Raw genomic sequence first — 24,713 nt, forward strand, 5'->3', positions numbered from 1 at the left:
TAGATAATATCACCAACTTTAACACCTCTGTGTTCTTTTGTTCTATTGTTGTTGACATCTTTTGATGATCTGCTTCTAACACTGCTTGTTTGTCCCTACAACCACACCCCCCACTTCTCTCTCTCTCTCCGCCCCCACCACCAGCCCCCGCCCCCCCTCCCCCCCACACACCTTAACCTAACTTATATTTCTACTCTTTCTTGGACTCAAACTCAAGTTCTGTCGAAGGGTCATGAGGACTCGAAACGTCAACTCTTTTCTTCTCCACCGATGCTGCCAGACCTGCTGTGTTTTTCCAGGTAATTCTGTTTTTGTTTTGGATTTCCAGCATCCGCAGTTTTTTTGTTTTTATGGACAATGATAGGTCTCGCCTCTGTGCTCCTCATTGTGAGTAATGTGAATATCGACCGAAATGCTTACACGTTCTCTGCCCAAGTGCTCCCCCCTCACTTTTGGTTGTACTGGAATGCGGCATCTTATCTGCCACATCCTTGGCCCTGGATAAATTTGGCGGCCGTCCTGCATGGCTTAAGCCTCGAGGTGCCATCCACCTCAGGAGACTCTTGCACAAACACATTTGAGTCTTCAGTCACCATGGCATTGGTGGAGGCCTGTGTCAATGGCTGCTGGACAAACGCGATCCTGTACCTTTCGTAAGTGCCAGGAGAGAAACTCACAGATGGAAGTTGCAGCTGTTCGTCCCCCACCATTATGTGAAGTTCCAGGACCTGGGTGGGCGACCAAGCTCCCAGTTCCACTGTCACCATGGGCCGGAGCGCCTGAGCGCAGACTCAGGGCAACGGTGTGCAGGTCAGACTGTATCCTGACAAGTGCATCTGCTGTCAGTTTGCCTCTCCAGGGCAGTCGCCAGTCTGTCCTTGGTGGAGACTTGGCACTCTAGAAAGTGGGTGATCAGAGTGAAAACGGCCTGCATGGACACCTCCACAACCCTGGCCGGAGCACTCTACGCCTCCAGCAAAATCTTCATGGATCTCGTGCTGCACATCCTGCAAATGCAGCCTTATGGACGACTCCAGAGGCTCATCATCTGGCTGTGATCCAGACTCTAGCTCACCCCAGGTACTTCTCGAACTGCCTGAGGACTCCTGCTCCACACTCTCTGGAAGCTGCAATTACGCTAGTGAAGTGCCCTCACCAGTATATATATTACCCCTGTCTGAGACGTTGATTCCTGCTGAAGTGTCAGTACCTGCTATGGTGCTGAATGCTGAGAGTTGATGTGACCGTGCACACTCCAGTGTTGATCTTCAGACGAGGGTAGAGGTTTTTCAATATTCTCTGATGGAGACAGCACTGAACAGGCTTCTCCTGTAAGGAACGGAATTAATTTAGTTTGGGGGGAGGGGGTCATCGGTTAGCACATTATGAAAAGCGTCACGTCCAAATCTTAACTCAGATACACTTCCACCCGGCCAGACATGCAGTAATTAATTCCATGGCAACTTTGAATCTACGAACAAAAATTTATGCCCCCTGATGACGTTTATCAAGGTCCTGAGTTTGCAACTCCAGCAGTGAACACCTTGCATTTCACCAATACACCTTCAAATCTCAGTGATCCTTTCACCCTGTCACCCAGTATAGTACCTCAGCCATCTCACCAGAAGCAGGCCGACCTCCAAACTCACCAATGCCTAAAATCCTACAAAAGAAAGTACTTGTACCTCAAATGCAGTGAGAACCTGCAGCCTCATGAATCCACCATCAGTGTGGGAGCACTCACAGGTGTTCCAAGCACGCTTCTCCTGAAAACATTAAGCATAGAGTTGGTGTTAACACTCTAAAGCACTGAAATGTCTCAGCAACATTATCAGATGAGCGCATAGGCAGCTGAAGCCTGTTCTCAGTCGGATGAATGACCTCGTTCCGACCACCCATCATCCAAAATGAAAGAAAATAACTATACATAGGGAATTCTAGTAGATGTCATTAGGCCTGGCCAAGCTTTTCCTTTGAGCTCCTCTAATATCTCCTTATGTGGTCCAGAGCCAAATTTGCTTGATTATGCTCCTACAAGCGCTTTGAGATGTTTTATCACTTTAAAGGCGATATATAAGAGCTACATAAACATATATTGTTGCTTATTTATGAATACTAAAGCCGAATGAAAGGTTTTGAGAAGTCATCTTACTGCCTAGAAACAATCCTTATCCTAAATTAGAAATTCAGTAGATATTGTAACATAAATTGTGCAAACGATTGGAATGAAGTAAGCCTGCCTAAAAGAAATTCGACTGAAACGCAGAGATTCCCTGAGAAATGTGTCTTCAATGGAATGACACATATCCCCATATCCCCTGCATATTTCCGATATGTGGATAATACGTTTGCTATATTTAAATATGCAACTCCATATAGCAATTTCCTTACGTGTCTTAATGTCTATCATTCTGTGTTCAAATTCAATGTTGAAATGCAGCAGTCAAATGAACTACCCTTCCTTGAAGTACTAGTTGAGAAATCTGCCAGGGGATACTCTACCATAGTCTATCGCAAGCCAACATTCACTGCTCAATACATGTGTTGGGATTCTGGCACACTATAAGATTGGCCTTATCTGCAACCTCATAAATAGGGCCTAAGCCATTTGCTCACCTTGCCAGCGTGGTGCTGAAATAGGGTGAATCAAAGGCACCCTGAGAGTGACTGCCCTTGACATAAACGCTGCATTTAACCAACTGTGGCATCAAGGAGCCCGTCAAAAGCTCGAGTTAATCGGTATCTGGGTTGGGGTCATATGTAGCACAAAGAAAGATGGTTGTGGTTGTTTCAGATCAGTCATGTCAGTTCCAGGACATCAATACAGGAGTTCCTCAGGGTAGTGTTCGAGGCCCATCTTCAGCTGCTTTTCATCAGTGATGTTCCTACCATCATAAGGTCAGAAATGGGATGTTCGCTGATGATTGCACAATTTTCAGCACCATTCATGACTCCTCAGATACTGAAGAAGTACATGTCCAAATGCAGCAACACCTGGACAATATCCAGGCTTGGGCTGACAACTGGCAAGTAACATTCCTGCCCCACAATTGCCAGGCAATGACCATCTCCCGTAACAGAGAACCTAACCATGACCCTCGACAAACCGTGACATTACCATCGTTGAATCTACCACTAGCAATTTAATTGACCAGAAACTGAACTGGGATAGCCATATAAATACTGTGGTATAAATACCAGGCCAGAGGTCAGGAATCCTGTGCCAAGTAATTCACCTTCTGACTCCCCAAAGCCTGCCCACAGTCTACAAGGCACAAGTCAGGAGGATGATGCAATACGTGCCCTTTGCCTGGATGACTGCAGCTCCAACAGCGCACCATCCAGAACAAAGCAGCCAGCTTGATTGGCATGCCATCCACAAGCATTCACTCCCTCCACCGCAGAAGCACAGTGGCAGCAATGTTAACCATCTAGAAGATGCTTTGCAGAAGCTCAGCAAGGCTCCTCAAACAGCACCTTCCAAACCCACGACCACCACCTTCTAAAAGGACAAGGGCATCAGATACATGGGAACACCACCACCTGGAATTCCCCTTCAAGCCACTCAACATCTTGGCTTGGAAATATAATGTTGTCCCTTCAAAGTCGCTCGGAAATAAATCAGAAACTTCCTCCCAAACAGCAATGTGGGTATACCAACACCACATGGACTGCAGTTGTTAAAGAAGGCATCTCACCACCATCTTCGCAAGACCAATTAGTGACGGACACTAAATGCTGGCCTAAACAGCGAAGCCCACGACCCTTGAATGATTCTTGTAAAAAAAAATAACATATTGATTCCTCTGATCAGATCATTTCATGCTGTATATGACACAAACTGATGAACTGGCCTGAGGCCCAGTCTACCTCAGATTACTCTGGAAGGACAAGGAACCTCAAGCTTTTGAGCTGCAGGCAAAGCTAGCTTTTCATCCTGTGTCTATGCTGTAGCAGCATAAGTGGCAATCACCACTAATGGGATGATGCCATAAAGCCAATAAAACGTCCTGCCTATCAAACAAACGAGTAACGTGGTATGAATTTCAGTGCCAGTGTGATGCTAGGTATGTAGGCCGTACATCCCAAAGACTGGCAGATCATGTCAACCAGCATGTCTGTTCCACTGTTCACAATGGGCAAGGTACAGACTACCCAACAAGCCCGTGCTTGTAAAACTTAAAGCACAGTTTCCCAACAGTAGTTGTGATCCAGTGATTGGGCATCCCTTGTTATAGAATCCTCAGTATGCTAAGAATTATGCTGACAACCAATTTCAGGTTGTCAGGCAAGCTGACAGTGTGGGGCATTTGTGTGTACTGTGCATTAGTACACAGGGCACTGATGTTTGCAGACAGAAAGAAATTGTGCCTTTTTCCGCCAAATAAAATAAATGACAGCCATTCGCTGGTTCATTCCACGCGGCAATTCCTTGACCAATCAGATTCAAGCTGTCTGGATTAAATCTTTTAAATTGCTTGGCAGTTAACTGCCAGCCGTCTTCAACTGGTGCATTCTCAATGACAACGTCTCTACCATTCAGAGTCCACTTGCCAACCAATCAGCGGTCTCTTCCCATGTAGTATAAACTTATTTTTCCCCTTACATTTGTATTCCTGCGAATTGACTGACGAGTGCAAGATGGAATGCTTCAAAAAACATAATTCTTTTTTCAGCAACACTCAAATCCTGTCCTACCAAACAATAATATGTTATCACTATTGACCGTGAAGAGTAAAATGCTTAAGATCCAGGCATTTGGCATCTGGTGCATTTTGAAATTGCCTGTGTTCAGTCTGCAAATTTGAAATGCGGTGGTTTCCCGAGGTCAATCTCTCAGCGTTAAAACCAGCGCCACAAAATTAGAGAAAATAAAATCCAATGACACAAGTGGTGAAAAAGTAAATTGCTGCTATGGTTTCTAATAAAATGATAGAGGCATGAAAAGTACATAATTAACAATCAAAAATCACCAGGTCAATAAATAATTTACAGCATATTGTCCAACGAGCTAATTCACGATATCAGTGTGAAGATCAAACTGACAACGGACGCGTGTCGTAAAAGAAAACACAGGTTTATTGTTCTCAACTAATGAACATAATGTCGAACATACGTTCTGTACATAAGAACGCACTATTTGCACGCTTATATTCATAGGTTGCAGTCATTTTTACCTACTGTGTAACCTTTGCCCATGGAGGGTAAATTTGGCTGCGTTGTGATGAAGCTAATTCGAACGACGGAGCCGGAATTAATTCTTGAATGCAAAATGTAAGAAGCCAATTGTGCCGTAATATTATAACCCTATGTGGCAACATACCCCAGAGGGCTGCTAATGGCCAGCCCTTGAGTACATTCAGAACTTGGATGTATACGTTTTTCTGGGTTGTAAGGAAATAAAGTGATATGGGGATAATGTGGGAATGTCAAGTTGCTGTAAATGATCAGTGATCATCTTACTGAACGACGGAATGGACGAAGTCTGTTCCTTTTTTTAACTTTCTTTTGTTCTTATTCGCATCGGTCAATAAGGCTTGTTGGAAGTCATCAGCCACCTTGCTTCATAGTGGAAATTGAGAAGGTGAAATAGGAAGTCCAGTACTCGATGGATTTTACTTGAGAAAATACGGAAACTGGTTTCAAATGGATTGCACTGAAAGATTAAAAACAACTAAGGAGAATATGACTGAGGGACCCATATTTTATTATGCATATACTATACGTGTCCAAAAGAAACTTCACATTTACTGATTCATCTCTTTTGGAATCTTTTGAAATGAAATTACCGAGAGAGGACGCTAGGGTGGGGTATGCATGAACTTTTAGAAGACCTTCCATAAGTGTGATATCGGAGACTTCTTAAAAGTGGTGCAGCATATCAGAGGCCAGGTAGAAAAATGGAGAAATTGATTTTCCTGAACACAGAGATAAGCTAAGAGCTCCGGGCGATTTCTTCGAGGAGCATCAACCAGAGGTAATGTCCCACCTCAGTGACGGAACAACTGCACTTCATTACAAATATAAGTTATTTGGGCTAGCACATATTTTTATTTTTTCTTCAGATATTAGCGTCGTTGGAAATTCCAGTATTTGTTTCTCATCCATAATTGCCTTTTAGAAAGTGGTTTCGAACCTCGTTTTGAATCGCTGCAGCCCAACAGGTGCAGATGAACCTAGAGCTGTGTTGGAAGGGAGATCCAGGATTTTGACGTCGCTCAACCAAGAAAAGATGGCGTGTGGTTTTTACGATAACTTACAGGTGACTCTCATACCATGCATTTGCTGCCTTCGTCCTTATAGGTGGTCGAGGTCGCAGGTTTTGAAGGTGCTGTAGAAGGGCGCTTTGTGAGGCGCTGTAATGTACCTTGTATCAATGACTTGGATGACGGGGCCGAATGTATGGTTGCTAACTTTGCTGATGACACAGAGTTAGGTAGAAGAAAACTTGTGAAAAGGACATAAGGAGTCTGAAAAGCTAAGTAGGCTAAATGAGTGGGGGAAAATGGCAGATGAAGTTAAATATGAGAAATTGTAATGTTGCCACTTTGGCAGGGGAACTAGAAAAGCAACATATTATCTAAACAGATTGCAGAAATTCTGAGGGACGGAGCGATCTGGGTGTCCCGATAAATGAAGCACAAAACGTGTGTATGCAGATGCAACAAATGAATGGAAGGAAAATGAAATGCTGTTGTTTATTGGAAGGAAGAGGGAGCAAAAAATATAAATATATTGCTCCGGTTGTACAGGGCTTGGTGACAACCAGAATATTGTGTACAGTTTTTGCCTCCTTCTTTAAGAAGGGACGTAATTACATCCGAAGCTGTTCAGAAAAGGTTCACTCAACCGATTGCTCTGCTAGGGACGTTATTTATGAGGGAATGTTGGACAGATTCTGCCTGAATCCATTTGAATTTCGAGGAATGGGAGGCGATCATATTCAGACATATAAGATCCTGATGGATTATAACAGAGTGCATGCTGAAACGATGTGTCCCCTTGTCGTAGAGGCTAGAACTGAGGGACAGAATTTACAAATAAGGCGTTTCTCATTTAAGGCAGAGATGTGGGGAAATGTTTTTTTCTCTCTCAGAGAGCCTTGAGTCCGTGGAATTCCCTTCCCAGGGACCAGTGGAGGCAGGGTCAATGAATATTTTTAAGGCAGATGTAGTAGAGTATTGACTAACAATGGAGTCAAAGGACATCAGGGGAGAGCGGAAAAGTGGAATTGAGGCCACAATCAGATAGCCCTTGAGCTATTGGAATCGTGTAGTGAGCTCGAGGCGCCAAGTAGCCTCCTCTTGCTCTTAATTCGTATGTTCGTAAATATATGGTACACAGTGCTGCCATAGGTGGAATGAATGAATGTTTAAGTTGGTAGATGGCTCGCCGATCAAGCAGCTTGCTTTGCCTTGGATTCTCTTGTGCTTTTTGCATGTTGCTGGAGCCGCACCCATCTAGTCAAGTGTGCAATTACATTGTCAATTTGTATTTTATAGATGCTGGACAGGCCGTGGGAGTCAGGAGATGAGCTGCTCGCCCCGGAATATCGATCCTTGGACAAGAATTCTGTCTCAACACTTCTTTTTGGTTAGCCATGCTAAGCTCCTGGCCAATGCTAATCCCGAGGATGCTGTTGCTGAGTATTCAGCAATGGCTGTACCATTGAACGACAAGGCTACTTTATTAGATTTCCTCTTGTTGTAGATGGGCATTGCCTGGCAAATGTGTGACGCAAATGTTAAGTGCTACTTAACATTCCAAGTCTGGATGTTGTTCAGGTCTTGCTGCCCTATGGAATGGGCTGCATCAGTATTTGAGGAGTTTGATGCAATCATCAGTGTACGTCCCCACTTTTTGCCTAATTAAAGAGGGAATGTTATTGATACAGCGGCTGAAGATGATTGCCCCTGGGTAACACCCTAAGGGACTCATGAAATGACATCTTTGAGTTGAGATAACCAACAAGCATAATCATTCTCCTTTCTGCTATGTATGACACTAACCAGTGGAGAGTATTTCCCCGATCATCATTGATTTCAATTTTTCTAGTGCTCCTTGATAATACACTCGGTCGAATGCTGCTTTGATGTCTAGCGCAGCCATTATCAGCTCACCTCTTGAGTTTGGCCTTTTTGTTCAAGATTGGGCCAAGGCTATATTGAGGTCAATGTCCATTTGTCCCTGGCAGAGCACAAACTGAGCTTCATTGAGCACATTGTTTCTCTGTAAGTACCATTTGATTTTTTTATTCATTGATGGGATGTGGGCATCGCTGGCTAGGCCAGCATTTACTATCCATCCCTTATTGCCTTTGAGAACTCAGCATAAGATAATCTGTGAAGACAGGAGCTCCCGGTCACATGGGGTGGTTGATGCAAATAATATTCATCACTTGAATGGGGTCTGGTATACATAAGGGAAAGAAGGTATAAGTAAAATATGGTGGAAGGTATAGGATAGGTGCTTTAAAATGGCAGCCATGAAATGCAGACATTTTCTATTTTCAGAAAAGCCACATAAACACATTGAAATAATATTAACCATTATAGAAGCAGAACAATATAGAAGATTGCATAAAAGCAAAATACTGCGGATGCTAGAAATCAGAAATGAAAACAACAATTCTGGGAAAAGCTCAGTTGGCCTGACAGCACATATGGAGAGAAAGACAGAGTTAGCATTTCGAGTACATATGACTCTTCTTCAGAACTAAAGGGAAGTAAAAATGTGGCGAAATATATACCATTTAAGGGGGCTGGGATAAGGGAAGCTGGATAGGAGGCCAGCGATAGGTGGAGGCATAGGAGAGATTGTAAAATATGTCATAAAGAAAATATCGAAGGGGTGTTGATGGTGGTGATACTGCCTAAAGGAGGTGCTAATGATGACATTAAGAGTAGAAAGCAGGAAGAGCAAGTGACAGATCGTCCGAGTGTGGGTGGGGTGTGGGAGAAAAGATCGAAATAGGCTAAAAGATGGGGATAAATAAATGAATGAGAACACATTTTAAAAATGATAACAGTAATAGGAATAGATGGGAAAAATAAATATAATAATTTAAAAATAAATATTTCAAAAAAGGGGATCAAAAAGTGGTGAGGATGGTGGAGAGAGTTAATGATCTGAAGTTGTGAACTCAACGTTAAGTCCGGAAGGCTGTAAAGTACCAAATCGGAAGATGAGGTGCTGCTCCTTCAGGTTGAGTTGAGCTTCACTGGAACATTTCAGCAGGCCGAGGATGGTCATGTGAGCATGAGAACAGGGTGATGTGTTGAAATGACAAGCGACACAGAGGTCTCGGTCTTGCGGACAGACCAAAGGTGTTCCGCAAAGCGGTCACCCAACCTGCGTTTTGTCTCTCCAATGTAGAGGAGACCGCATTGGGAGCACCAAATGCAGTAGACTAAATTGAGGGAAGTGCAAGTGAAGTGCTGCTTCACTTGAAAGGACTGTTTGGACCCTTGGTAGGTGAGGAGGGGGGAAGTAAAGGGGTAGGTGTTGCACCTTCTGCGATTGCATGGGAAGGTGTTGTGAGAAGGGTTTGAGGTGTTGGGGGTGATGGAGGAGTGGGCCAGGGTGTCCCGGAGGGAATGGTGCCTACAGAATGCCAACAGGATGGGGTGAAGGGATGATGTGTCTGGTGGGGACATTTTGCTGGAGTTGGTGGAAATGGCGGAGGATGATCCTTTGAATGCGAAGGCTGGTGGGGTGAAAAATGAGGACAGGGGTGACCCTATCATGGTCCTGGGAGGGAGAGGAAGATGTGCAGGCAGAGGTGTGGGAGATGGGCTGGACATAGTTGAGGGCCCTGTCAAACGCCGTGGGCGGGTGGTGGGGGGGATGTGGGGGGGGGGGGGTGGCGGGGGGAACCTCGGTTAAGGAAGAAGGAAGGCATGTCATTGAGTGGTCTATCGAGCCTGCCCGGCCATTCAAAGAGATCATGGCTGAGCTGATAATCCTCAACTTCGCTTTCCTGCCTTTTCCCTATAACCCTTGATTCCTGGACTGATTAAAAATCTATCTCAGCCATGAGTATACTTAATGGCCCAGCCTCTGCAGCCCATTGTGGTGACGAATTCCATAGATTGACTACCCTCTGAGAGAAGAAGTCCTCCTTATCTCTGTTTTAAATGGGCGACCCCTCTGGTCCTAGACTCTCCCACAAGCGGAAACAATCTCTCAGCATCTACCCTCTGAAGCCCCCTAAGAATCTTACGTGTTTCAGCAAGGTCGCCTCTCATTCATCTGAACTCCAATAAGTACAGGTCCAAACTATGAACCCTCTCCTCACAGGAACATCCCTCCATCCCCTGGAGCAACCTAGTGAAACTTATGGTGGACTGCCTTCAATGTCAGTATATCTTTCCTTAGATAAGGGGACCAAAACTGTTCACAGTATTCAAGGTATGAATACCTAGCACCTTATATTGTTTTAGCAAGACTTTCCTATTTTTAATCTCCATTCCCTTTGACATAATTACCAACATTCCGTTTGCCTCACCTATTACACTTAACCTTTTGGGATTTATGCACGAGGTCCTCTAAATCCCTCTGTGCTGAATTGTTGTTCAGTCTTTCTCCATTTAAATAATATTCAGCTCCCCTATTCTTCCAGCAAGAATGCATAACCTCACAACTTCCTTCATCATATTCCATCTGGCACGTTTTTGCCAACTCACATAACCTACCTAGATCCTTCTGTAGTCTCATTGTGCCATCATCACCACTTTCTTTCCCACCTACTTTTGTGTCATCCACAAACTTGGCAATAGTATTTTTATTCCCCTCATGCAAGTCATTTATATATATCATAAATAACTGCGGCCTTAGCACTGATCCCTGTGGCACGCCACTAGTTACAGGTCGCCATCTTTAAAATGCCTCCCATATCACAACTCTCTGTCTTCTATTAGTTAGCCAGTCCTCTATCCATGCTAATATACTACCCTCGACACCATGGGCTCTTATTTTATTAACTAGCCTTATGCATGGTACTTCAGCAAACACCTCTTAGAAATCCAAATATATTACATCTACTGGGTCTGCTTTATGTATCCTGCTTGTTACCTCCTCAAAGTGTTCTAAAAAAACTTTTCAAGCATGGTTTCCCATTTATGACGCCATGCTAAGCCTCCTTGATCATATTATGCATTTCTAAATGCTCTGCTATTACATCCTTTATAATAGACTTCAACATTTTCCCAATGACAGATGTTAAGCTAACTGGTCTATGGTTTGCCTGGTTTTGTTTCCCTTCCTTTTTTGAATAAGGCTGTTGCATAGGCAGTTTTACAATCCTCTTGGATTTTTCCAGAATGCAAGCATGCTTGGAAGATTACTACCAGTGCATCACCTATCTCTGCAGCTATTTCTCTTAATATCCCATCAGGTTCAGGGGACTTATCAGACTTTAGCCATTAGCTTCCCTAGTACATTTTCTCTAGTGTTAGCTATTGTATTTATTTCCTCCCCCCAGGTTTTCCCCATGATTATTTAGCATTTTCGATATGCTATTAGTGTCTTCTACTATGATGACTGGTGCAAAGTATTTATTCAACTCCTCTGCCATTTTCTGGTTCCCCATTATCATTTCCCCTGTCTCATTTTCTATGCGTCCTATATTGACTTTGGTTTCACTCTTCCTTTTTATATATTTAAAGAAGATCTTACTGTATGTTTTTATATTACTTGCTAGTTTACCCTCAAACTTTGTTTTCTCCCTCTTATTTTTTTTTGGTCATCTTTTGTTGATTTTTAAAACTTTCCCAATCCTCTCCTTTACCAGTAATCTTTGCCACATTGTATGCTTTTTCTTTCACTTTGATACTATCCATAACTTCCTTGGTTAACCACGGTTGGTTTATCCCCTTCCTACAACTCTGCTTCCTCACTGGGATATATCTTTGTTGTGAGTCATGAACTATTTTCTTAAATGTCTACCATTGGTCATCAACCATTTTTTCTGCTCAACTCCTTTCCCAGTCGACTGCAACCAACTCTGTCCTTATTCTATTTTAATTACCCTTATTGAAGTTTAGCACAGTTGTTGCCGAACTATGTTTCTTGCTTCAAACTGAATGCTAAATTCTACCATGTTATGGTCACTGTTTCCTAAGTGATATTTTACTCTGAGATAATTTATTAAAACAAGCTCATTACACATTACCAGGTCCAAAATAGCCTGATCCCTGGTTGGATACATATATATTGTTCTAGGAAACTGTCCCGAATACACTCTTTGAACTCTTGATCCTGGCTACCTCTGCCAATTTGATTTTCCCAAAATACATGGAGTCCGTAGAGGATTTTAGACAATTAAAATATTGGCTCTGGCGATGCCCAGGCCACACCGCTGACCACAGTTAGAACTTCAACCTTAACATTTTCCGTTGAAGGTTTAGGACCTTTTGCTGCTGGCCGCAAAATTCAGCCATCGATGAAAGCAGCGTCGAGGATTACTGACCAGTCGCAGAACGCCTAGGTCATGTCCTCTTTCTTTCCCGATGAATAAGGGCTCTGTGAGCATTGTTGTATTTATTATTACTGAAAGGTTTTTCAGTTGACAAGGCTTATTTAGAAACTGGTGGTGCGCGAAGGGGTGGACGTGTGGTGGGTTGTGGTTTAGGGGCTGGAATGGTTTGGAGTGTACAGGATTTTGAGGGATGTCGTTGGTGGGGTAGAATGCTGGTGAGTTAATAGAGGATGTTTGGGGTAGGTTCATGGGTTGGTTGAAGATGGTTGGGTTCACAAGTTGGTGGAAGGAGGTTGCGGATGTGTGGGGGGTATGAGTGGATGAGCAAGAAGTTAATTGGTCAGCAACTTTATTTTTTAATACAATTTTGAGCCCTCCCCGATAGAGCTTCAGTGTTCTGCACCTGTAATTAAAAGTGTAAACATCTTGAAGTAAATTTCAGGGTGGGTTCAGTGTATCAAGCTATAGCCTACTATGCCCGTGTCAGTGTTGGTGGCATCAGCCGAACAGCGAATCTCTGACCATCAGACGAGTTTAGATCATTTCGAGAATAAGTACTGTACATGTTCTAGGTTCAAAGCTACTCTGGATTCCGACATGGAACACCGGCAAATGTCTCAAAGTTCACTGCTAATTCAAATGGAAGATCCATGCCATTATTTAATGGATGAAAAAAATTGAAATGTCCTGTAACATTTTCATGTTTCTGTAATATCTACATCCCAATGTGCTTCAATCATGCCTATTTTATTTGAAATGATGTGCCACAAAACATAAGAATAGTCCATTATCTTTAAACACGCTTCCGTCCTCCGAGGTTTCATGTATTTTTTTTACTTTATACCAAAATTGTTCTAGATGTGTCATGCTGCCAAATTGTGATTATCCATTAGGGGTGACGTTGTCCTTCTATTATTGATCCTATCTCCTTTAAATCTGTAGCCATCAACCGTCTCCTGAAGAAACAAATTTGAACACCCTGTCCTTGTAAGCCAGTGCCCAACTCACCCTACCACGATCTCAAAACTTATTTTCCCGTCTCAAGTGTTTGAAAGTCTTGTGCAGTCCAAAATGTATTCTTATGTTCCTACAGCTCCATGTTTGTACCCATACGATCAGGTTTTAGAGCCTATCACAGTGCCAATAGCCTCTTGTCAAAGTGAAAATGACATCCTCTAAGACAGTGACAAAGAACAAATATCCCTGCTGGTTCTTCTTCACCTCCCTGTAGACTGACAGAGCTGATCACACCATGCTGCTCCTGTTGGTTGGGCCTACATTTGTTTGGTTCAGTTCTTGCCTATCTAACCTTAGGCAGGGAAACATCTTCAATGGCTGATGCCCCTATTACCACCGAATTAACTTTAATGACCCCCAAGTTTCCATCCTTCCACCCCACCTATTTGTATCTACTTGGCAACATCATGCAAAATACATCAGTTTCCCTTTACCATCACTTCTCTCGACCACTTCTCCATCTCTAAATTATCAGACAGCTTATTCAAGTCCTGTGCTAATGTGCCGAAACTAACTACAATTAAATATTTAAGACTGAGTTTATTGAGTTTGATTTCCAACATACTTGTTAAACTAGACAGTTGGCAAGCGTGGTGTCATAGATGACCCTCACATGACATTCCAACCACATATTCAAGCTATTACTATTACTACCTATTTTTACCTCCAGAACAGCACACGAATCCGAGCCTGCCTGAGCTCTTCTGATGCTGACATCCTCACCTATGCTTTCGGACTTAACCATTCTCATATATTCCTGGCCGGCCTCCCACATTCTACCCCCTGTCAACTTGAGGTCCTTCAAAACTCTGCCCTATGTCCTATTCGCCCAAAATCTCCTTCGTCCAACACCTTTGTTTTCGCTGACAAACACTAGTTCCCCGTTAAATAACGCCTTGATTTTAAAATTTTCGTTTCATTTGACAGATCCCTCCATGGCCTCGCCTCTTCCAATCTCTGTAATCTCCTCCGGCCATATAACCGTCAGAGGTGTCTTTACCCGACGAATTCCGGCCACTTGAGAATTCCCGATGTTAATTTCACCACCATTGGAGGCCGTACCTTCAGGTGTCTCGGCCCTAGGACCTGGAATTACTCCCCAAAATCTGTCAGCCTCTTTACTTCGTTTTTATTCATTAAGCATGACTTAGAAACTGTCTCTTTGACCAAGGTCTTGGTTACCCATTAATATCTCGTTATGGCGCTCAGTGTCATATTTTGTTTTTAACATCTCTATGAAACAGCTTGGAATATCTTATAATGTTTAAGGTGATTTATAAATTGAACTTACTGTTGCTTTTGATGTTGTGCTGTCATCACTGTTCAACGTCTAGCATTCCAAATAAAGGTTTAATGCAAGTTCCCTGGAATTTAATTTCACACGAGATTTGATAAGGTTCAAAGACTGTTATGGGGTTTGCAATGCACAATTAACCATATCAACATCTTCCGGATTACCACTGACCAAAAACTGTACTGGACCCGGTCATATAAATACTGTGGCAACAAGAGCAGGTCAGAGGCTGAGAATTTGGCGGTGAGTAACTCACCCACTGATTTCCCAAAGCATGACTACAAGGCACAAGTCAGGGGCATGATGGAATATTCTCCACTTGCCTGGATGAGTGCAACACCAACAACACTCAAAAGGCTCGACACTACCCTAGACAAAACAACCCGCTTGACTGGCACCCCGACTACCACCTTCAACATTCACTCTCTCCATCACCGAAGCACAGTGGTAGCACTGTGTACCATCTGCACTATGCATTAGAGCAACTCACCAAGGCACCTTCGACAGCGCCCTGCAAACTGGCGACCTCTACCCTCTAGAAAGGTTAGGGCAGCAAGGGCTTGGGAACAGCACCACCTTCAAGTTCCCCTGCAACCTACACAAGCTTGACATGTATACGATATAACCGTTCGTTCAACGTCGCTGGGTGAATATCTTGGAACTCTCTTCCCCAAAGCACTATTGATGTTCCTGCAGCGCATGGGCTGCAGCAGCCCCCACCTTTTATTATTCATTCAGGGGACGTGGGCGCCTCTCGCTAGGCTAACATTTATTACCCATTCCTAATTGCCCCTGAGATGATGATGGTAAGCTGCCTCTTCAAAGGAAACTACGGATGGGCAATAAATGCTGCTCTAGCCAGCCATGCCAGCATCCCATGAACATTTTTTTTTTAAACTGCACACATTGATTGAAATTGGGGCAGAATGTAAACCCATTGATACCTGATCATTACAATGATTGTAGCGTGCCTCCAGTGCTAAGTGAGCTGTTCAGTGGCTGCACGTCTCAGGCCCGGAGAACAAAACCATGAGGGGCTAGCACAATTCAAAGCTAGCAGCATTAAAGACAAACTGCAACTTTCAAAGAGGGGCAGTATTTTGAGAGTAGCAGATACAGCAAGTGGCAGGGGGACAGTGTATACACAGGATGAGCACTGAATATTGGTGCAACAGGCAGAGAATGTGCACTGATTTTCTCCAGGAAAACACTGGGGTGTTGGAGCAGGGTATGGACAAGGGAAGGTAAAATGTGAGACTGTTTGGAATCGGGAATTCGCGTTTCATTTACTGGAGCTCCAGTGTGACAAGCCGATTGAAAGTAACCAGACTCGGAAGGAGATGTGCATCCCCACTTTGTTCATCCCTGCCTACTCAGTTTCCTCCTTTTCTTATTCTCCTAGCCCTATTTACCTCCTGTACTTATTCTTCTGCTCATCCTACTCCTCAGCAGCTGTTCTGCTTATACCTAGTGACAAGGGTTGTGTCGTCATGATGGTGCGATTATGCAGGACGTAACTGCGAATGGTGAACAAGGAAAAACATTGCCGCAGCATGCCAATGATCTGTTGAATGACATTTCATCTGCCAGCAAGGCTTTCATTGCATAGAACATTGTTTATTACATATAAATGTGAATTGTGCTCCAGGATCATGAACCAGATGGCCAATGTCTAACTGTTATCGCAAAGTGACCACGCCCTGGATTCTCGTAGCGTCACAAGTCTTGTTGATACGCTTACAGGGCAGAATAAATATCGTCATTATTCCCATTCTCTCAGTTCCTTCGCCTCTGTCGCATCTGTTCCGATGATGCTACATTCAAAAACAGTTCCTCTGACATGTCCTCCTTCTTCCTTAACCGAGGTTTTCCGCCCACGGTCGTTGACAGGGCCCTCAACCGTGTCCGGCCCATCTCCCGCGCATCCGCCCTTATGCCTTCTCCTCCCTCCCAGAAACATGATAGGGTCCCCCTTGTCCTCACTTATCACCCCAACAGCCTGCGCATTCAAAGGATCATCCTCCACCATTTCCGCCAACTCCAGCATGATGCCACCACCAAACACGTTTTCCCTTCACCCCGCTTATCGGCATTCCGTAGGGATCGCTCCCTCCGGGACACCCTGGTCCACTCCTCCATCACCCCCTACTCCTCAACCCCCTCCTTTGGCACCACCCCATGCCCACGCAAAAGATGCAACACCTGCCCCTTCACTTCCTCTCTCCTCACCGTCCAAGGACGCAAACACTCCTTTCAAGTGAAGCAGCATTTCACTTGCATTTCCCCCAACTTAGTCTATTGCATTCGTTGCTCTCAATGTGGTCTCCTCTACATTGGAGAGACCAAACGTAAACTGGGCGACCGCTTTGCAGAACACCTGCGGTCTGTCCGCAAGAATGACCCAAACCTCCCTGTCGCTTGCCATTTTAACACTCCACCCTGCTCTCTTGCCCACCTGTCTGTCCTTGGCTTGCTGCATTGTTCCAGTGAAGCCCAACGTAAACTGGAGGAACAACACCTCATCTTCCGACTAGGGACTTTACAGCCTTCCGGACTGAATATTGAATTCAACAACTTTAGGTCGTGAGCTCCCTCCCCCATCCCCACCCCCTTTCTGTTTCCCCCTTCTTTTTTTTTCCAATAAATTATAAAGATTTTCCTCATCCCACCTATTTCCATTATATAAAAAAAACCCCACTAGAGCTATACCTTGAGTGCCCTACCATCCATTCTTAATTAGCACATTCGTTTAGATAATATCACCAACTTTAACTTTAACACCTATGTGTTCAATTGTATTATTGCCGTTGACATCTTTTGATGATCTGCTTCTATCACTGCTTGTTTGTCCCTACAACCACACACCCCCCCCACCTCTCTCTCTCTCTCTCTCTCTCTCTCCGCCCCCCACACACACACCTTAAACCAGCTTATATTTCTACTCTTTCTTGGGCTCGAACTCAAGTTCTGTCGAAGGGTCATGAGGACTCGAAACGTCAACTCTTTTCTTCTCCGCCGATGCTGCCAGACCTGCTGAGTTTTTCCAGATAATTCTGTTTTTTTTGGATTTCCAGCATCCGCAGTTTTTTAGTTTTTATCATCATTATTGCTGAGATACTGGGCAATGACTGCATGAGGGTGTGGGCACACAACAGCTCGACATTGAGCCGACAGAAGCATTTGCTATTGTGGTACATCTCTTGAGTTTACATTAGACTCTTTCGAAGCAAAATGGGTGCAATCAACAACTCTGTACACATTGAGGAAATATACTCTCCAGTAGAAGCCACGTTCCTGCACTGCATGCTTCTCTGTGGAAGGAAAGAATGCAATGTATCCCCCACTTTTTTAGTTCCCATACACAACAATGGACGGTGAACCATGAGGTTTTGGTGATGCCACCTGCTCCGTTTTAGAAGAAGCCCATACAAAGAAGTTCCTAGATATGGTCACTTTTACAGACAATGGAAATGTTAACTTTGTTCTCCTCTGAAGCTTCAGGAGCACTTCGTGGATTTCAGTTGGTAGCTCATTCGTGAACTGGACACATTGCACAAATTCCTTATCGCTGGTGTTGAGATAGGTGAAATAGTCCCTGAACATCGTGGGAGGATTGGTTTCCTCATGAGAACCCTTCTTCCCATCCTTCTCCTGTCGAGCATCATGGCAACCTCTGCGGTTCATCTGCTCATATGCCCTTGTCAGGTTGAAGGCAAAGGGGCATGGAAACTGCAGGGCACATGGCTGGCAACAAGTGGGATGAGAATACCCTTGTGAGGGAATACCAAGGTTTTAGCAGGTTCACCCCACTCCCTGTAGCATTTACCAGCTTTATGTAACATTACAAACTTCCAAAAACTTCTACCAACTTAGCCAACATTCATAGAAGTCAACAAGCAAATAAACTGAAAGTGGCTGAAGATCCTATTAACTAGCACTGATAGAGGATTCCTCCTACTGCATGGAATACAGGTTCGTCTGTGTGATGCTAAAAGAGGGTGTTAATGAGAGCGTTAAAGTTGAAAACTGGACCACTCGTAACATCAGCTTTGCACGCTTAATGACATCACAACCTACCTCCTTTGCATTGTTCTGACTCAGAGGTTTGGTGTCCATGGTAACAAGCTAGCCAAAATGACATCAAGTGCAGTGCACAACAGAAATGCCTGATGACACTGCGACGCCCCTCTGGACAAGAAATGATGTCAGTTGAATAAAATATATGGGTGGTATGCAAACAAACCCTGTTGTCCTTATCTCCAAACTACTAATACTCATAGATCTTATTCTAATGACTCAGACGAATTGGTAAATCGGGCAAAGCACCAAAGCAACGCTTTATAAAGCTTCAGGGCCAAGACTTCAAACTGGGGCAACCAAATAAAACGAAATATTATCATAAACAGGATTGAGTTGCTCATGGCTTGACAGCCGGATGACCTGGGCTTGGGAATGTTCATACCCCAGGGCATAAGATTTGAAGCCCTCATTGGAGTTTCTAGGAGCAAGTTGAGATCAAATGGAGGACACTTTCATGCCTTGATTTGTTGACTTGCATCTTGGCATTGTGGGTATATTTTGCGAGCCCTTGCTAATTACATGTTTACTCATTAGACTCCGTCAACTGAAATCCTATTTTATTGAAATTCTTCCAATAATCTCATTTCAGTTGTATATATGCTCAGTTAAACTCTTTTCCACAACTGACGAACAAACGTTGGATCTTTGTTTCAAGAATCGTTCTGTTATTCCTTATCTCATGTGCCAATGAGACATTTGTCACCATGTTTTGTCCAAATGCCTCCAGGAGGATGTTTTGAATGAAATCCAAAAGATAAATCCCCTCACTGCAGGTAAAAAAGGTTTGCAGGTCGATCGGTCCGTAAGACATTACCTGTTTTCTAAATTGACTTCACCAAACATCCTATGTATTGGAGCAAGGAAAGATCATAACTGATTTCATTCATCATGTTTATTTCAACTTATATCACATAGCAACAATGCAATCTAGGAATAGAATGGGAAAACAATGAGTAACTGATATTTATTGGAAAAACTACAAATTCCTCACCACATTCAAATCAATAACTGAATATTTTAATACAACATAGGTTTGAAAACAAAGCTTTTACCTCTGCGATTGGTGCGCTTATGCAACATTAACGGTAAGACCACAAAACAGCAAAGTATTTCCGTGAACACTCACAAAAGAGGTTCTTATGATGGCATTCAGAACACAAGGATAGAGCTACCAATCATTACTGTGGCTACTTACACATATTTGGATGGGATTTATTTATATAGAGCCATGTAAATTAAAATACAATATAAGTGAACTATTCGCGAGAGTGATTTCTGATATTGTTCAAAAAGGATACCTGCTACCCAGGTTTTTTTGCCTTGTGCTCATCAGGGCAACTACGCAAGGTAAACCAACAGTAAACGCAACAGTAATTTATACTTCATGAGAAGAGAGTGCTGATTGATTGGCAAGTGCACTCTGATTGGTAGAGGCGTTACCATGGAGAATGCAGCAGCGAAGAGTTAGCTGTTTACTATCAAACATTTGCTTCAAATTCAACCAGGCTGGTCGAATCTGATTGGTCAATTTATTGCCATTGGGAATCAAGCAGGCAATGGCGTCACCCCAAGATTTTCTTTTGTTGGAAAAGGTGTAATGCGTGGACATGCCTTTCTGTCTGCAAAGGCTGTGTGTTTGTCTGTGTGTGTATATATATATATATATATATATATGTGTGTGTTTGTGGCTTCAAGCATATGTAAGATATATGTGGCTAGAAGCCACATATATTCACACACATAGGGCCGTGCATCTGCAGACAGAAGGAGAATGCCCAAGCATTATACATTTTTCTAACTTAAACAAAAGCTTGGGGGGCTGCCGTTCCCTGGTTCGTCCCCCATGGCAATGCCTTGACCAATCAAAGTCGACCTGCCTGGTTTGAATTTGAATCAAAGCGTGGCAATTTACAGTAAGTCTTCTCTGTTACATTATATATGGCAGCGCCTCTACCAATCAGAGCCCACTTGCCAACCAATCAGCACTCACTTCCCCTACAGTACAAATTATTGTTCCCTTTACTGTTGGTTTATCTTGCGTTGTTGTCCTGATGAAAGCAAGTCGAAAATCTTCGATAGCGTCTTTTTTTTCACCAGTACTCAAGTTCTGTACAGCCAAACAATGATGTTTGATGTATTTCCTTTGTTAAAGAGCATAATTGTTATTTTCTCCCGCTAGCATTATGAACATTCAAGTCATTCAGAGGTAAGGTTGCTTCGCAGGGTTCTAGGAACAAGAAGTCAGTTTTGGATGATTCTGGAGCTAGACAGACAGAGTACTGATAAGCCTCAGAAATGGGGAGTGTCTGCAGTGCTCGTCTGTAACTTAAGTCTTTTGGGACAGTTCTCCGATTAAAAGCATCATTCGAATTGCTCCGCTTACAGCAACAACAACTTGTGGGATTAGAATTATTGACATTCCTGTCCTGTTTGAACTTCAGCACGACCAGAAATATGATGGTTGCAAGAAATATAAAGGATGTTGAGCCAAAAGTGATGATTAAATAAATATTCAGTTCGGAAAAGTGATCAGGATTACTGGCTTGATGACTTTGGACCGAAGGCTTTTCAGAAACATTGGCGGAGACTGAAAAGCAGATGGTCGCCGTGCTGGAGAGGCTGGGTTGCCCATTGTCCTTTACCATGATGATCACTTTTTGTATGTTGACGTCTTGGTTTTTAAAACTTCGGACTGTTCTGATTTCTCCTGAGTGTAGGCCCACGCTGAAAAGACTGGAATCAGAAGCGTCCAACATTTGGAAGGAAAGCCGTGTGTTCATACCAGAATCTGCGTCAGTTGCGATTATTTTGGTGACAACGTATCCTGGATGTATGGACTGACGGAGAATTTCCACTGGTACTAAACTGTTGCACGTTAAAGGTGAAACAATAATCGGAGCATTGTCATTTTGGTCCAGGATAATAACATTCACGATGGCGGTGCTGCTCAGTGGAGGAGACCCAGCATCCTGAGCTTGGACATTGATCTGGAAATTCTTCAACTGTTCATAGGCAAAGGAATGCAGCGCGTAAATGTCCCCACTCTTCGAATTAACTGTTATGTAAGAAGACGTAGACACATTTTGCATCTGATTTTCCAGCAATGAATAGGACACCGCTCCATTCTGATGTAAATCTGGATCCAAAGCAGTGACAGCAATTATTGAAGCACCAGGTTCATTGTTTTCCATCAAAAACACATTATATGAGAGCTGTGTAAATTTTGGCACATTATCATTTACGTCGGAAATAGACACCAATATGTTTTTAGTTGTTGCAAGCGGAGGAGATCGGCTGTCCCAACATGAAATGGTTATGTTGTACAGTGGATCCGTTTCGCAATCCAAAATGTCGTTTGAAACCAATTTATAGTTGTTACTGAAAGTCTTCTGAAGCTTAAACGGAATCAACTTCACATTGAACCTGCCCATTTTTACCAATATCTGGATCCCTTACATTTATTGCAGCTATCACAGTCCCGGTTCGCGCATCTTCCGCAACGGTACTGGATACGGACGCGACCTCTACCTCCGGGGTGTTATCATTCACATCAATTAGTCCCACCATTACTTTGGTATGCCCTGCCATTGCATACTGACCTTTACAGCTTCTACATCAAGCTCATGAATATTGTTTTCTTCAAAATCCAGTACTCCTTCAACTCTGATCTCTTCAGTTCCTCTCTCCAATCTGAACAACTCGCGAGCTCTTGGCGATGTGTGACTGGTGAAAGAATATTCTAATTCCGCATTTGTGCCTTCATCTAAATCAACAGCATTGGCTTTTATCACTAAGGTGCCTTTCGGGGAGTTTTCTGGTACATTAGTCCTGTATAATCCATGATCAAATACAGGAGCATTATCATTCGCATCCATAACACTGATGATGATCTGAGCAGTACAAGATCTCTGCGGAATGCCACCGTCAACGGCCGTCAGCACAAGATGAAATGTTGACTGTTGTTCACGGTCCAACGGTTTTTCTAATAATAATCCTGCCATTTTACTCTCATCGCTTCTTGTCTGCACTTTGAGACCGAAATGTGCGTTTGGACTGATCTGATAAGTACTGATGGTGTTTGTACCGACGTCCGGGTCGTACGCGCTTTCGAGAGGGTAACGCACTCCTGGCGCGGTAAACTCAATAATCCGTAAAGGATAAACGTCTTTTGAAAAACTGGGTGAATTGTCATTTACATCTAAGATCTCCACTGCAACGCGATGCATTTCCAGCGGATTATCGAGCGCAATTTGGAAAGAACGGGAACAGGTACAGCTTTGTCTACAAAGGTGTTCTCTGTCGATTCTTTCTTTAACAAGTAAAATTCCATTTTCCAGATTTACCTCCAAGTATTGGTTCCGTTCATCGGAGACCAGCCGAAACGTGCGAGTGGATAACTCCCGGATCGTTAGTTTTAAATCCTCAGCGATATTCCCAACAAAGGCCCCATGTTCCAGCTCCTCGGGAATCGAGTAGCGAATTTGTCCCCAAACCAGATCTGCCGCGCAAAGCGGGAAGATGAATGACGCCCCGCTCTTCACTGTATTCGCCATTGTTTATTGCAAACATGCTAAATATCTGCCAATCAGTAATATTAAATGATCAAAAGGACACGCGATTGTTCACCTTTCCACTAATCCAGAACCGAGAAATAACCACCAACCAGTCGTTTTTCCGAACACGGCCGCTTAGTATAAACGCAGGAACGGGCTGCCAGTCTCCCTTCCTCTCTCCGTCTCTGTTCTGTGTTTCCCTGCCGGAGCAAAGTGTAGATCTCTCGCAGCATCTCAACTCCTTATTGGTAGACAGCGACACAAAGTGTCCTAACCAATAACTGCAGCAACGGTTCTTAAAGCAGGATTGTTTCGAAAATATTTTCATCCAGCGGTCCAATATATTTACCAGTGCGCAACTAAAATATTTAGATAGGCAACGTTAACAATGTTGGCTTCTTTTCGTTTTTTCTTTAACTTTGCGCACTGTGTGCCACCGAAATCCTGTGGCCACTCAGTAACATCATTGGCACCAGCAACCGTCAACGCTTCATTGCCGCCCAGACATATGTCTTGTACTCCTACAATTACACGGCACAGTATAAGGTCTGAATAACGTGGACAGTATTTCTAATCAAACGGTTCCATTTTACAGCATTACACGGCGTTATAAATGTTTGAACATCAGCATTCCCTATACACAGCAGTTTAGGCGTACTTACAATCGTTTGGTTAAGTGATCCCTGCGTTCTTGCAATCTTGGCTCCTATTTTAATCTCTCTTTTCAATTGGCTGCCGTGACATCTGGAAATTAAACTCTGGAAGTTCCTCCCTAAATCTCTCCAGCTCTCTAAATCTCACTGCTCATTGAAGACACTTAAGACCTACTTTTCCCGAGGTTAGACATACAACCTTTGGTCATCTGCCCTTATGTGACTACGGTGTCAAATTTAGTTTAACAACGCGCCTGTGGCTTTTTGGGGACGTTTAATTGCGTTAAAGGGCGTTATATAAATGCAAGATTTTGATGTTGTTGAAGTGTATTCACAATATCTTTATTCCTTTCCTTGATATTTTCTATTGCCTTCTGGTGAAGCAACATATATTTGGAGAGAATCCTTGTTCCATAGGCAGATCAATGTACTTCCAGTCAGATAGTCACATGCTGGGGATTCTCAATTAACTTTAGATATTGTTTACTTTTACTGGGTTAGTTTGGAAAGCTTGCATTCGATTAGAGCACTTGGTAACCGTTCGTCCGTACATATTCTCGCAGGTGGTACATCGAATGCTTACCTCCAATTGCCTCTTCCACGTTTCCAGGACTCAAAGAAAGCATCACCAAATTCAC

General features: G+C 43.4%; 1 protein-coding gene across 1 annotated transcript in view; it reads right to left on the minus strand.

Annotated features, from left to right (window-relative positions):
- The window catches only part of LOC121281395 (protocadherin-23-like), a 111,398-nt gene extending 87,976 nt beyond the window's left edge, over nt 1-23,422 (minus strand). The window contains 4 exon segments of the mRNA XM_041194339.1: nt 18,151-18,533; nt 21,050-22,277; nt 22,279-22,471; nt 22,474-23,422. Coding sequence (XP_041050273.1) covers nt 18,151-18,533; nt 21,050-22,277; nt 22,279-22,471; nt 22,474-23,422 — 2,753 coding nt within the window.
- Between the last annotated feature and the right edge of the window lie 1,291 nt (nt 23,423-24,713).

The sequence above is a fragment of the Carcharodon carcharias genome, chromosome 8 (genome assembly GCF_017639515.1).
Source record: "Carcharodon carcharias isolate sCarCar2 chromosome 8, sCarCar2.pri, whole genome shotgun sequence".
Taxonomy (NCBI): domain Eukaryota; kingdom Metazoa; phylum Chordata; class Chondrichthyes; order Lamniformes; family Lamnidae; genus Carcharodon; species Carcharodon carcharias.